We start from the raw sequence: 15,228 nt of genomic DNA, 5'->3' as shown, positions 1-15,228 counted from the left end.
TGTCGCTTCTCTGGTGTGGATGAGCTTTAAATCCAAATGGTTGTCTTGTTCACACTCAGCCCTTCATCTGCTCTGCACAGGGAGTTCCTGCGGCTCGGGGACCCGTTAAACTGTGGTGCGTGGGACAAGAAGCAGTTGAAGCAGTACCGTGTGCACAAGCCCAGCTCACTCAGCTATGATCCTGACATGAGGAGTAAGAGACGCTGGCTGTACCCCAGAGGCGCACACCCTACACACATAAATTACACATACACTTTAGTACCAATGTAAAGATGTAATACATTATATATTACCACTTACAGTGCAAAAATTGTCATGCACAAATTCTGTATTTCACAATTTTCCTTAGAATTGTCAGTTGATGTTACATTTTTCTGACATTGCCACTTTAATTTATAAAATTGTCCATATTTCAATTATTATTTTTTTGCTTAATATGAGCTAAAACTAAAAACAAACAATGTATTGTGGGTCAGGAACCCTAACCCACAGTTTAAGAACCACTGTTGTAACCCAACTTTTACTTGCTTTTAACACACATATTTTTAAGTTTTTAATGCCCATTACACTTATAAGTGCACATTATCACATACATAGAACTGCAGTTACACTACAAGCTTAAATAGTGTTATCATAAGTCTGAGCAGATCATGCAGCGGGCCGCTTTATGAAGAAAACTTTGACATGAAACCTTTAGGTCCTCTGCAGGACAGAGTTAGTTTGGATCAGAAAATCTTTAGCTCAGTGTGTTTCGTTCTTCTCACCGCTGTGTAAATGGGTCAGGAGTCAGGGCACTGGTTGCACTCACACTATTGGGTGAGGGGAAATGCATGGATCCACACAGAGCCATGCAAGGACTTTTCTCTACATGAGCGGGACTCGCGCTGGGATATGGGAGAGGGAGCATGCATGTACAGGCCTCGTGACAAGTGGAAGAGCTGAAACGTGCATGCCTCATGACGACTGGAGGAGCTGAAGCCAAGGCGGGTGTAAATAGCCGTGCGGTGTTCTGATGCCTCAAGCCTCGCTCACAGAGCACAGGGGCCGTCTGGAGAGGCCCTGGTACTGCTCCAGTGAAATGCTGATGTAAACAGTGGAGCATAAGAAAATGAAAAGTAACTTGTCTTATATTAGAGCCCAACCGATATATCGGTTGGTCGATATTATCGGCCGATATGGGCACCTGGAAGCATATTGGATATTGGGCCAATATGTTTGCTGTTATGGGCCGATATTTCACATGGGCATGTTATACGTCGTTATAAAGCTTAGACTCTCTACAGTTATGTTCCTTCAATCCTGTTTACAGATAAATGTCCTAATATGTGGCTCCGCATCATTTATCTGCTGAGTCATTTGTCTGTGTGTGTGTCCGTAATGTCCCTGAACACATGTCACTCACGTCACGTCACTCAGTGTTCTTGTTTACACCCGCAGACACAGATCCAAGTGCAACACTGAGATTATATTCTTTTTACGGACAATCAGTTTGAGTCTAGATTAAAAGGACATTTATTAGTGCAGACTTGTGATGTGAGGAGGAGCCTGTGTGTTAGCAGTGAGTGTTGGAAATATGTCGACTTTGTCTTGTGGTAGTTTGACAGCGGCAGTGGCTGAAAACGAATCTTTCAGAAATCTGCGTGTGCATAGAAGAGAAAAATTTGCAAGTTTATTATAAAACATAAACATAAAACAATATTTATTATTAAACTTTAGTCCTGGTTAATTTATTTTATAATAATCTTGGGCTCGAGAGATGGAGAGAGATGGTCCTGGTTCAATTCTGGTTTAGTCCTGTTTTACACATGGTTTAGATCTGTTTTAGTCCTGGTTTAGCCCTTTTTCAGTCTGGGTTCAGTTCTGGTTTAGTCCTGCTTTAGTCCTGCTTTAGACCTGCTTTAGACCTGGTTCAGTTCTGGTTTAATCCTGCTTGCAACAAAACAATCTGAAGAGCCGCTTGGGAGCCGAAAGAGCCAGCTGCTTTTAGTGAGCCGAACCAAAAGAGCCGGTTCTCTAAAAAGAACTGGAATACCCATCACTAGCTGCTAGAATGTGATGCAAAAATGCCATTAGTCTGACCTACTGTCTGTAAATATGACACAAAGAGTCAGAATAACAATAAATGTTGCCTAAATAAACCCAATTTAAAATCCACTAGAGCCAAACCTAAGTTTTTTAAACAATTTAAGATTTACAGTGAATTTCTACATCACTAAATATATCGGTGATTATATCGGCTATCGGCAGCTCCAACTCCCATTATGTATATGTATGAAATGTATTACTGTAATTCGTTACTTTTCTAACACATTACTCCCAACATTGTACTACACACACCACACATACACCACACATACACCACATACACGCCTATTGTAAACTGTGAGCAGGGCAAAGGCTATACTTCCTCCTTCAGTGCTGGTGTCATGTGCTCAGTCTGTTCCTCATCTTGCTTTAGATGAAGTTTATAAACAGATACACTGCCCTGATGGCTCCTCCCATGCCCCCCCCATCCCCTGACCCTCTGCCTCTGACCCATCCCCTCTCTGTGCTGCCCCTGACCCTCTCCCTCTGACCCTCTCCCTCTGACCTTCTCCCTCTGACCCTCTCCCTCTGACCCTCTCCCTCTGACCTTCTCCCTCTGACCTTCTCCCTCTGACCTTCTCCCTCTCTGTGCTGCCCCTGACCCTCTGCCTCTGACCTTGTCTGTCTCTCCCTCTCACTCTACAGACAGTATGACCTTGTCCATGGAGGGCTTTGGTCCTGACAGTGTCTTCACCACTCCGGCTGAGGACAACGGCCAGTATCGCATCAGTCGAAGCCTGGTGCGCTCAGCAGAGGGTAGCACTGTGCCCCTCACCAGGGTCAAGTGTCTGGTCTCCATGACAACGCCCCACGACATCCGGCTCCATGGCTCTGCGGTCACTCCTCCGTTTGTAGAGTTTGACACATCTCTCGAGGGCTTTGGGTATGTGCTGAGCTCACTGTATGAAAGTGTATTCTGTCTGCTCTCCTGAAGTCTGATGAAGTCTCATGTGGTGTGTGCTCCTCTGCCCTGCAGCTGTCTGTTTCTGCCCAGTCTGGCCCCACACAATGTCCCCCCCCACACCACCAGCGGCTCGGTTGTGAGCGACGGGGCTGTGCTCAGTGGGATCGGTACAGGTCAGTGTGAGTCCACAGCTGTATCTGACCAGTGTGTGTGCAGTTAAGCTAAAGAAGACTTAAATTAATATTGAATAACTCTGTTTTGGCAATAGAATGGATAGAGAGTCTAAACGTGACAGTCTGTAGTATACTGGAGTATCCAACTAAAGTAGTTACTTCAGGTCTGTGCATGAGGATGAACCATTAGAAGCTGTGAGTTGGTTTTCTTTGTGAATCCCCCTGTGAATGCCTAACCCATCTCCTGCGTGTGTGTGTGTGCGCGTGCAGGGGAGCGCCTCTTCCCCCCTCCCTCTGGCCTGACGTACTCCAGCTGGTTCTGTGTGGAGCGGTTCAGCGTGGCCCCCCAGGCCCACCCCCTGAGGCTGCTGACCCTGGTGCGCAGGGCCAGCTCCTCGGAGCAGCACTATGTGTGTCTGTCTGTGGTGCTGTCAGCTAAAGACCACTGCATCTCTGTGTCCACCAAAGAGGAGCTGCTGCACACGTACTGTAAGCCCACGCTCTCAGTATGTACTAGTATGTTTGATAATGGTCATTAGCTCTAACTCCCACTCTCACATTATTATGGTCATTAATATGTGTGCTTTAATATGACTAACACACACCCTGTGCCTCTCTTCAGCTGCTGAGGAGTCCAGTGATGAGTCGTCCTTCTATGAGCTGCTGCCCTGCTGTGCACGCTTCCGCTGCTCTGAGCTCATCGTGGAGGGACAGTGGCACCATCTGCTGTTGGTTATGAGTAAGGGCATGTTGAAGAACAGCATGGCCACACTCTACCTGGATGGACAGCTCATCAACACGGTCAAGGTGCAGACCTCCTACCCCAGTGCTGTGGATATACGCAGCATATGTGTAGTATGTGTGTGCAGTACATGTGCAGAACATGTGCACTATGTGTGCATGCATGTGTGCAGTACTTGTGCAGTATATGACTCTGTGGTTGTTTTGACTTTTGTATTTCTCTTTGTAGCTCCACTACATCCACAGTGGGCCTGGGGGCTCAGGCTCCACTAACCCCCCTGTGGTGAGCACAGTGTACGGCTACATCGGAACGCCCCCTGCCCAGAGACAGGTGTCCAGCCTGGTGTGGCGTCTGGGTCCTAGCCACTTCTTAGAGGAGGTCCTGCCCGCCTCCACGGTCACCACCATTTACGAGCTGGGACCCAACTATGTGGGCAGCTTCCAAGCTGTCTATCCCCCGTGTAAGGGTCCTCATTGTACAGCATGTGTGTAGTGCTGACTGTTGCTTTGCCTGTGTGGTACTGCATATGTGTGGTACTCTCCAGTGCATAGTCTGTGTGGTACTGCATATGTGTGGTACTGCATATGTTTAGTACTGGATAGTGCAGTGTCTGTGTGGTACTGCATATGTGGAGTATTGCATATGTGCAATACTATGTAGTAGGGCCCAACCAGTATAGATTTTTTTTGATCTGATACGATAGATAAAACGGGCTTTGGAGGTGCTGGTAGCTGATATAAACAGCTGATATATTTAGTGATGTTAGAATTCACTGTAAATCTTCAGCTGATTATAAAACTTGACATGGGATTGAGTTGAATTTATTTAGGCTCCATTGACTGTTATTTTGCCTCTTTACAATCATATTTAAAGACAGTAGATAGGCCTAATGGCATTTTTGCATGACTTTCTAGCCTGTAAACAAAAATAAGAAAGCTACCCTAGTCTTTAGCAGTTAGCCTAGGTGTGGGCTGCGGTTATTCATTATATTTATAAATGCAGATCATTCAGACTTTGACAGCTCATCTGAATAGCAATGCATGTCCAATAACATATGTATACAGCTACAATAGTCACTTTAGTGGGCCAGTTTAAGAAAACAGGCTGTTGATGTGTGGTAGCTTACAGTAGCTAAGTAATTACCAATGAGAAAGAATCAAAATCTTTTTAATAAAGTATAACATGCCCACATATATGATCTGCCCATATCGGCTAGATTTAGGCCGATAGCCAATATGTCTCAAAAGTGCGCTTATCAGATGATATATCGGTGGGGCCTTACTGTGTGGTACTGAGCCGTGCTGTGTTGCAGGGAAAGAGTGGAAGAGTGACTTGCCCCCTGTCTGTCCTGTGGTGCTGGTGCCAGAGGAGAAGATCTCCTTCAGCCTGTACGCTCACTCACTCTCCACGCTTACTGTGGCTAAGATCCGAAAGCTGTACAACAAGCTGGACAGCAAGGCCATCGCCAAACAGGTCCCTCACATACACTGTCTGTGTGTGTGCACACCACAAACGCCATGTGGGTGCTTGTGTTACACTGTATTTGTTCTAACTCGGGGCTCTGTTGTTTGCAGCTGGCTGTGTCGTCTCATGAAAATGCCACTCCAGTCAAACTACTTCACAATGCTGCCGGACACTTGAACGGCCCCGCACGCACTCTTGGAGCCGCCGTCATCGGATATTTAGGTACTTTTACACAACTCCAGAGTAGAGGGATGCACTACAAATGACACTGTTTTTTGTGGTATTTAAAAACATTCAAAATCTGATAACTTGACTCTTTAAAGTCCCAGATACAAAACAGTGAGTGTGCATGTGTCTCCCCTCCAGGAGTGCGTGCCTTTGTGCCCAGACCTGTGGCCACCAGCCTCCAGTATGTGGGTGGGGCGGCCGCCATCTTGGGTCTGGTTGCCATGGCGTCAGACGTGGAGGGGCTGTACGCGGCAGTCAAAGCTCTGGTGTGTGTGGTCAAGAGTGACCCTCTGGCCAGCAAAGAGATGGAGCGCATCAAAGGCTACCAGGTGAATGGGAAACTCTAGCTGCAAAGGCCACTAACTATGTTTGTGGATGTCTAAATAATTTTAGGTTTAAACCCAATTTTGGAACTGGCAATCCAGATGACTCATGTGAGGCTCATTCTGCTTGAGAACCCAAACACCAAATTATAACATAAACTATTAAACACAAACATTAATAAAATAGCTTGGCAAAATATGATTAAGATGAATCAACATTACAATTGTTATCAGTGAAAGGTATATTTAACATGTTTACATCATATCTGGCCCACAAATAGGTCTGGAGGTCTAGATTCTGAAGCTGTCGCATGAGGCATGGCCTGTCCATATACTGAGAATAAGACAAACTTGTATGAGTTTTCTATTTTTTGCAGCTTAAGGTTTGTTTATAAAAGTAAATGGTGAACAGGAGTAATGTATCACGCAGGTAAATTGGACTCAAATGCAACACAAGTATACAGGCAACAAACTCTTAGTTAATAACAGAAAGTGTCCTCTAACAGAGAATGTAATAATGGAAACTCAGACTGAAAATATAACAGAGGAATATATGATATAAAATGTGAACGGAAATATCCTCCAAGACTGGGAAATACACTAGTAAGAAATTAACTGGGAGTGAACTCAGGAACAGGGACAACAAACAGGGAAAAACACAGAATTGCAGAAGTTGCAAACAGATCAGATTCAGGGGTAATACAGGGTTTTCAGAAATCGGGGTTCAGGTTTTCAGGAGCTTGAGAGTACGTCTTTACAGGTCTACAATCTGGCGAAGACTGAGGGAGCAGAGGGAGTATATATAGACTGGGCCTGGGCTGATTACAGAATGAGCGGCAGCTGTAGGGAAAGGAGGGAGGTGGCAAAAGGAGGACCGGAACAGACTAAGAAATGGACTGATTTGGGGAAACAAGTAAACAAAAAGGCAGGACTGTGACATAATGAGTGGGGACAAGTTCAAACGTTCAACACTTTAGATGAAGCGATTACATTTTTATCAATGTCCCATACCAGACATGTACAGACATAAGGTTAGATTTAGGATCATTCTCAAGGAAATAAATGTAAGTCAACCTAATGTGTGTGTTCCAGCTGCTGGCCATGCTGCTGAAGAAGAAGCGCCCCCTGTTGAACAGCCACATATTGCACCTGACTTTCTCCCTGGTGGGCACCGTGGACAGCGGGCATGAGACCTCCATCATCCCAAACTGCACTGCCTTCCAAGACCTGCTCTGCGACTTCGAGGTTAGATCTCAAACACATGAACAATTCTGGGTTCAGATTTCAAGAGTAGTCTCCATCAAGTCTGCAGATCATTTATGTTAGGCTCTTTGTTAGGCGTTGTTGTGAAATAAAATGAACATGCTGCAATCAAGGCAATTTAATGTACCGCATTTTCCGGAGTACGGAGCGCACCTGAATATACACTGCATTAACAAAATTTTAACAAAATTTTAAAATTGTACATACATAGGCCGCACCTGAATATAAGCCGCAGGTGTCCATGTCTTCAAGAATGTTTTCAAGTTCGGTCGTCTGCTTTTGTCGTCTGTATGCATTGAGTCATTTGGTCACGCTGCCGTCGCCAAAGTCTCACCATCGACTCTAAGCTCACCTGCAGCAGCTCTGTTTCCTTCTTCCACAGCCACATCAGTTGCCGTTAACTTAAAAGCTGCATCATCTGCATTTCTTCGTGTGTTTTACATGAGGATAGTGTGAGCATGAAGCGCAAAGTAACTGTTCAAAACATGATCAAACGAGCATCTTTCTTGGCACACCACCCCCGTACTCTCCCCGCGCTCTACTCTTGCAAGAACCTCTGTCCTGTCTTGTTTTCATGTCAGTGTCTTGGAGCATTTCAGCAGGGAGTGGGGCTGTTTCGATTATCAATCAGGTACGAGTGAATGTCTGGCTACTGAAGTTTGAGACATTTCTTCTCATTTACGCATGCGGGCAAGATGTATCCCCCTCACTAATGTTCATTTAGTATCATAACTTATTTACAGAAGCCGAGAGGGGTCAACAAACGCAAACACCGCAACAAATACAAATGCGACAACACAATAAAAAGCCACAACACACCAAAAAAAGCCACAACGGAAATGACCGCTGGACTCTGTTTTAATGCAAACGCCACAATAAATACAAACGTCACAACACAAACGCAAATGCCACAACACATTAAAAAACCACAACTAAAGTGACCGTGGGACTCTATTTTCCGATGGACCGATCAAGCAGCAAGTGAAGAAGAAGAAGAACTACAACGTAACATGAATAATGATAAAACAATAAATTACTTTCACTTAAGTTTCCAACTTCTCCGTTCCTTTACTTTTCACGTTGTAGTTCTTCTTCTTCACTTGCCACTTGATCGGTCCGTCAGAAAATAAAGTCCCACGGTCACTTCCGTTGTGGCTTTTTGATGTGTTGTGGCTTTTTAATGTGTTGCAGCATTTCCATTTGTGTTGTGGCATTTGTATTTGTTGCGCCGTTTACATTAAAATAGAGTCCCACGGTCATTTCCGTTATGGCTTTTTTTGGTGTGTTGTGGCTTTTTGTTGCTGCATTTGTATTTGTTGCGGCGTTTGTGTTTGTTGTGACCCCTCTCAGCTTCCGTACTTATTTTATCTCATGGTGATAAAATATTTAAGTGCGCTGACAATATCGCTTGCTAATGTTGAAACTTCACGTGAACCCTACATCCACGTGTTAGCTGCACAGACAGCGGCGATTTCTGCACTCAGGCGGCGTGTGTCCGCTGTGTGGACAAACCATAGACTGTATATATGAATGGACAATGTGCCAAACCAAGAATCCGTCCATATATTAGCCGCAGGGTTCAAAGTGTGAGAAAAAAGTAGAGGCTTATAGTCTGGAATTTACGGTAAGTGTAAAACATTGTAAAATATAGATGCATTTAATTACATGCATAATTTACAGCTCACTTATCTCAAGCTGATAAAAAGGAAATACCAGTGTAATTAGAATAATGCATTTTGCAGGCCGATAATACTACGTATGTCCAGGAGAGGATTATTAAGTGCAGTATATAGTTACTGTGTAGTTATCATTACTTACATTTTGCAGTACCTCTGCAACCTAACTTGTAATTCTGTGTTCAGGTTTTCTCCTTCATCAGACTCTGAGAGTGTCATGCTCAAATTTCTTTCAACTTACGGACTTCCACTTTTAGCTTCTACTTAACCTGATTTTAACTGCTTCAATCAAATACCAGAATCAGCACCTATCCAGGATAAAAAAATATGGATTTGGTATCGGCTTCTTGTTACGTCCCCTTTGCTAGGGGAGAAGGGGAAGTAACAATAAACCCAGGATGTTAAAGGTTTAACAAAAAATTGTGCATTTATTATTTACAGTGTAAGGGAAGACCAAAAAAACCAGGCAATTGAGGTGAAAATAAATAGGAGTTAAACAAAATAATCTAATAAACTAAATAGCCCTAACTAAATAAAATGTACCAAATCTAACTCAAGGTTTACTACGAACAAAAAAAGGTGTCTCAACGAACTAAACGAGGCAATAGCCGGCAATATAACAAAATGAGACAACCCAACATCAAACAAAAGGGCGAGCTGGCCGCAGTAATCCAGCCGCCTCGAGCAGGCGGAAGATGGTCCCCGCTATCACAGGTGTCATCCGCGGATTGGTGGGAGCGCAGCGATGAAGGGCCAATCGCCGATGCGTTGCAACGCCAGCCTCCGTCCCGCGTCGAGTACTCCCGTGCATCCGGGTCCAGGGCTCGCGGACCGGGAGCCCTGGACCCTGCGCAGACAAAAGCAATTACAGAAGAACGGGAGCACTCTAACAAATATCAAAGGGCCGGGGCCCGTAACACTTCTAAATATCGGTTCAACTGATATCCTGGTTGGGCAAATACACTGATGTAATAAGACTGTTTACTGGTGATAGTTGGCCCAGTGAATACAAAGTTGTTCTCTAGTTACTTGAGGGATAAATAACAGCTAGATAACACATTTGGATCAGTTTTGTCTTGTTCTTTTTTAGTTTAAAAGTCTAGTATCGTTTGATATCAGATATTGGCAGATTCTTAAAGCCATAATATCAGAATCTGTATTAGAACTGAAAAAGCTGGATCAGTGCATCACTAGTGTAAATATCAAGAGTCGGATAAATAAACTTGTTTTTCTTATAGTTACATTATTATACATACTTGATGAGAATACCAGGAGCAGGAAAAGCTTGAATACAGCAGGTTTAAGCTGTTCTGACTGTCCCGTGCTCTCTCTCTCCTCAGGTGTGGCTGCACGCTCCCTATGAGCTCCATCTGTCCCTGTTCGAACACTTCATTGAACTGCTCACAGAGTCTAGGTAAGTCCCCACAAAGTGCACACACACTCTGCTGGCCCTCTAGCTTCCTCTTTTTCTCTTTCTGTGTATTTAAACACATTTTCTCACATTTAAAAACACAAGATTCAGTTCCAAGTGCACATTTTAAAGAATCACTTGAGAGAAAATAAGAACTGCTAAACTAAAATCAGACTCCATGGATACACAGTGACCTTTAGCTCATTTATCTCATCAAGAAGTCATTATAACAGAATTAAACTGTTCAATTACAATTCATTTACAATTCATTCTGATGTTTAACAGCTGTGAGTGTCCAGGCTACAATCTTGTGTTTTGTGTCCAACAGTGAAGCAGCCAAAAACGCCAAGCTCCTGCGTGAGATGGGTGTGATCCCGCGGCTCCTGCTCACCCTGAGGGACCCCTCCCTGTCTCAGCCCACTGTGGGGGCCATCAGCAGTGTGCTGAGCCTGCTCCTCCAGGGCTTCCCCAACCCCCTGGAGCTGCTGCGGTAAGATGCCTGATTCTCTGTCCCTCTCCTGTCAGAGGATAGCCCTGTTTGTTAGGCCTGCTTTAGTTTTGGTTTTGTACTAGTTTAGTTCTAACTTAGGGCAAGTTCCTCCTTGTGAAGTCCTCATATGGACCAAGTTTAGTCCTAATTTTGTTAGAATATATTCTTTGTCTTTTCCTAATTAAGACTAGACTACAGTCCCTGACAGAAGTCTTGTCGCTTATCCATTTTGTAGAAACAAAAGCTTATAACCTGACTTTAAATTAATCGATTATGCTCAATATACTAAAATAAATTTGCTTCACTGAAGAAAGATTGATCATTTAATGAACACAGAAAGGTCAGATTTTGGCAAGACAAAAGTTGTCGCCTACAGAAAATTGAACAAATAATTTACTTCAAATACAAAAATATGTTGCATAACGTCAGTGAATGAAGTAGTGGTGCTGTGAGATCCATATTTAATATCTTGTATGACTTCCATGAGCTTGAAGGACGCATCCATGCGGTTCGACAATGATTCATACAATTTGTTGATGAAGTCATCAGGAATAGCAAAGAAAGCGTCTTACATGCCTCCCAGAGTTCATCAAGATTCTTTGGTTTTGTCTTCCATGTTTCCTCTTTCATTCTACCCCAGACATGCTCAATGATGTTCATGTCTGGTGACTGGGCTGGTCAGTCCTGGACCACCTTGATCTTCTTCACCTTGAGAAACTTTGATGTAGAGATAGAAGTATGTGATGGAGCACCATCCTGCTGCAAAATTTGACCCCTTTTATGGTTGGGAATGTAAGAGATAGCTAATACTTCTTGATATTTTAGGCTATTGATATTTGCCTTCCACCCTGCAAATGTCTCGCACACCCCCAGACTGGATGGAACCACAGACCATGACTTTTCCGCCACCAAACTTAACTGTTTTCTGGGTGAATCTTGGATCCATGTGGCTCCAGTAGGTCTCCTGCAATATTTGCGGTGGCTGTGATGTAATTCAACTGAGGATTCATCTGAGAAATCCACCTTCTGCCACTTTTCTAGTGTCCATCCTTTTAGCAGGCTGTGGGCCTTGGCAAATGCCACACGGTTTTTTAATTGCCTTTTGTTTAGTGCTGGTTTCTGTGCACTGGTTCGATCATGGAGGCCATTTCAAGACAATTCTACAAACTGTTGTGGTTGACACAGGGACTTGAGGTGACCAGGTCTGGTGGAGTCTGCTGCAGTGGAAAAGGAGCTGGCCTTGGATTTTCTAATCAACAAACGGTCCTCCCGAGCAGTTGTCTTGCGGTGTCTGCTGGACCTGGGCTTGTCAAAAACATCTCCAGTCATTTCAGATCTTTTTCTTATTCTTTGTACTTGACGCTGAGACACATTGAAGGTGTCACCACCTCAGCAGTGGATCTGGTCTTCAGCCTCTTGATAATTAACGCTTTGGTCTCAGGGTGGATCTTAGGCATGTTGTCAGAGGTCAAGTTGCAGTTGATGTGAAGGTCTGGTGTGCTCGGGTTCTTTTTATACACACCCACTAATTGATTGATCAGTAACTGATCACAGGTGAGGCTGTAATCTAGGATTGGGTGCATCATATGACAAGGCCACAAGACTTTTGTCTTGCCAAAATCTGACCTTTCTGTGTTCATTAAATGATCAATCTTTCTTCAGTGAAGCAAATTTATTTTAGTATATTGAGCATAATTTGGGAGGGTTTTAGCTTCATATGAGACATTTCTAAAACCAATCGATTAATTTAAAGTCAGCTTATAAGCTTTTGTTTCTACAAAATGGATAAGCGACAAGACTTTTGTCAGGGACTGTAGTACTGATTAGAACTTCTTTATAGGCTTACATTACACCTAACGTCTGCTTTTGTCCTGGTTTTGTTGAAGTTTAGTTTTTGTTTGTTCTGGTTTATTTTGTGTTTAGACCTGGTTTAGACCTGGTTTAGACATGGTTTAGACCTGGTTTAGACCTGGTTTAGTCCAGGTTTAGTCCTGGTTTAGCCCTGGTTTAGTCCTGGTTTAGCCCTGGTTTAGTCCGGCTTTAGCCCTGGTTTAGTCTGGGTTTAGTCCGGGTTTAGTCCGGGTTTAGTCCTGGTTTAGACCTGGTTTAGTCCTGGTTTAGCCCTGGTTTAGTCCTGGTTTAGCCCTGGTTTAGTCCGGGTTTAGTCCTGGTTTAGTCTGGGTTTAGTCCTGGTTTAGTCCTGGTTTAGTCCTGGTTTAGCCCTGGTTTAGTCCGGGTTTAGGCCTGGTTTAGTCCGGGTTTAGTCCGGGTTTAGTCCTGGTTTAGCCCGGGTTTAGTCCTGGTTTAGCCCTGGTTTAGTCCGGGTTTAGCCCTGGTTTAGTCCGGGTTTAGTCCTGGTTTAGTCCTGGTTTAGTCCGGGTTTAGCCCTGGTTTAGTCCGGGTTTAGTCCGGGTTTAGCCCTGGTTTAGTCCGGGTTTAGCCCGGCTTTAGCCCTGGTTTAGTCTGGGTTTAGTCCTGGTTTAGACCTGGTTTAGTCCTGGTTTAGACCTGGTTTAGTCCGGGTTTAGTCCGGGTTTAGTCCGGGTTTAGTCCTGGTTTAGACCTGGTTTAGTCCTGGTCTAACCCTGGTTTAGCCCTGGTTTAGTTCTCGATTCTCTCTCACAGCTTTGGGCAGTTCATCGCCTCCACCCTGCCCACTTTCGCCGTGTGTGAGAAGTTTGTCGTCATGGAGATCAACAACGAGGAGAAGCTGGATGCAGGTGGGTGTGACCTCTGCTGGCCACATGTCTCATCCACGTTCACATTAGAACACAACCGTCAAAGTGGACTGAAGGCATAGTCTACAGAAAACTACCACTGGTTTGTGTAAGGTCCTGTATTAAGCAAAATGGACTCAAAATACTGTTCCCTCCTCAAAAACAGACCTGGAGTTGTTTTGTTTAATTCACAAATGTTTGAGTAACCCTTTGTGATTAGTCTGTCTACATCCCCAAAGGGCAAAATGCTCCTTGTGATAATACCTTGTGATGTCATGAAAGGGTACATTTCAAGTTAACAGTTACTTTTTTGTGTGTTAAACGTGTGAAAACAACATTATAACAATACAGGTCAGTAAAACAGTGTAATATGGGCCCTTTAAAGCTCTACAATGTAACTTTTTTGTTGGAGAGATGCTGTCTGCTTGACTGCGTGGAAATTGTATTGCTTTGCCTGGAGTGTGCTACAGGATGGCATTAAACCGATCTACCTTCCATTTATTCTGTTTTTTTACCTGGAATTTAGGCCGGTAAGCCTGCTTCTTGTCTGCATGGAAATGGAGACGTTTATAGCTTCTCCCAGAAAAGTTCCCTTCTTATATTAAATAAAAGTGACTTTCAAGCCGTGTTATAATGTTACCTATGGCAAGCCAAACTGTTCACATTTACGCATATATTTAACGCGTTTAACACCTTATTGGACACGTATTACAAGCTTATTTGACACACCAAATTATTATACGCATGATAATGATCTCGTCCCACTGTTTTTCCCAGTCAATGAATTTAAAGTGCTTTCATCCAATCACTGACCAAGACAAAGAGTCCAGAACAGTCCAACACCGATGTCCCTGTAAACAATCTTTACTCAAAAAATAAACCTTACACTGTGTAAATTGTAATCTATCAAATTTAAAACGGTTGTCATGCACCTCAGCGTATTTATCGTTTCAGTATGTCGCTCATTAAAGAAGAAACTGATTATTTAATTGTCTGTATACAATTATCAAAGGAAAACAATATGAAACACACAAACTCAGCCTGCTGGGGCTTCATTTTATGCAACTGAATTTTTTGCCCACTAGATGGCACAAAAAGACGAGGAATGGATAGTGATTCTTGTTACGCTGCATTTTACTACACCTGTTTATTTATGTTTAATTATCATTTTTTCATTGAAGGCCACATTAGTGTATGACATGTACATCGCTGAAGTTCTCTCTGGTGCTGTGGATAAGAGTAAAGATTTTGTATAGGGACATCGGTGTTGGACTGTTCTGGATTCTTTGTCTTGGTCAGTGATTGGCTGAAAGCACTTTAAATTCATTGATTGTGGGAGGATCATTATCATATGTAGAATAATTTGATGCATTAAATAAGAATAATTTGACGCGTCACATAAGTCAAATAAGCTTGTAATACACGTCCAATAAGGTGTTCAATGTGTTAAATATATGTGTAAATGTGAACAGTTTGGCTTGCCATAGTTGCCTCCTCAAAAACAGACCTGAAGTTGTATTTTGTTTCATTCACACATGTTTGAGTGGACAAAAATAGACAAAGACATATGTTTTGCATTGAATCAAAAATTCTGCACTTTTTACAGTCTCTTCAGTTTGTGCATTATTTTAATTAGATACTGGTACCAGTAAAATATCAGCTTCCAATTATCAGTTCAGATGATATCCTGGTTGAATACTTAAATTTATGACTGGTTATAGTCGACCCAAAAAGTCTCAAAATGCTTGAACT

The 15,228-nt window shown here is 43.3% G+C and overlaps 1 protein-coding gene across 2 annotated transcripts in view; it reads left to right on the top strand.

Annotated features, from left to right (window-relative positions):
• The window catches only part of wdfy3 (WD repeat and FYVE domain containing 3), an 80,929-nt gene that overhangs the window by 28,148 nt on the left and 37,553 nt on the right, over positions 1-15,228 (top strand). For both annotated transcript variants that reach the window (XM_055161714.1, XM_055161713.1), the window contains exons 16-28: positions 81-193; positions 2,731-2,968; positions 3,062-3,162; positions 3,433-3,651; positions 3,785-3,969; positions 4,133-4,364; positions 5,217-5,377; positions 5,479-5,590; positions 5,735-5,925; positions 7,012-7,164; positions 10,199-10,272; positions 10,598-10,759; positions 13,385-13,479. In XM_055161714.1, the coding sequence (XP_055017689.1) occupies positions 81-193; positions 2,731-2,968; positions 3,062-3,162; positions 3,433-3,651; positions 3,785-3,969; positions 4,133-4,364; positions 5,217-5,377; positions 5,479-5,590; positions 5,735-5,925; positions 7,012-7,164; positions 10,199-10,272; positions 10,598-10,759; positions 13,385-13,479 (2,036 nt within the window). The remainder of the gene's footprint in view (positions 1-80; positions 194-2,730; positions 2,969-3,061; positions 3,163-3,432; positions 3,652-3,784; positions 3,970-4,132; positions 4,365-5,216; positions 5,378-5,478; positions 5,591-5,734; positions 5,926-7,011; positions 7,165-10,198; positions 10,273-10,597; positions 10,760-13,384; positions 13,480-15,228) is intronic.

This window comes from Boleophthalmus pectinirostris, unplaced genomic scaffold (genome assembly GCF_026225935.1).
Source record: "Boleophthalmus pectinirostris isolate CB_2022bp ecotype Guang Dong unplaced genomic scaffold, ASM2622593v1 HiC_scaffold_4, whole genome shotgun sequence".
Taxonomy (NCBI): Eukaryota; Metazoa; Chordata; class Actinopteri; order Gobiiformes; family Gobiidae; genus Boleophthalmus; species Boleophthalmus pectinirostris.
Note: the sequence above shows the minus strand (reverse complement) of the source record. Positions and strands in the feature narration are given on the sequence as shown.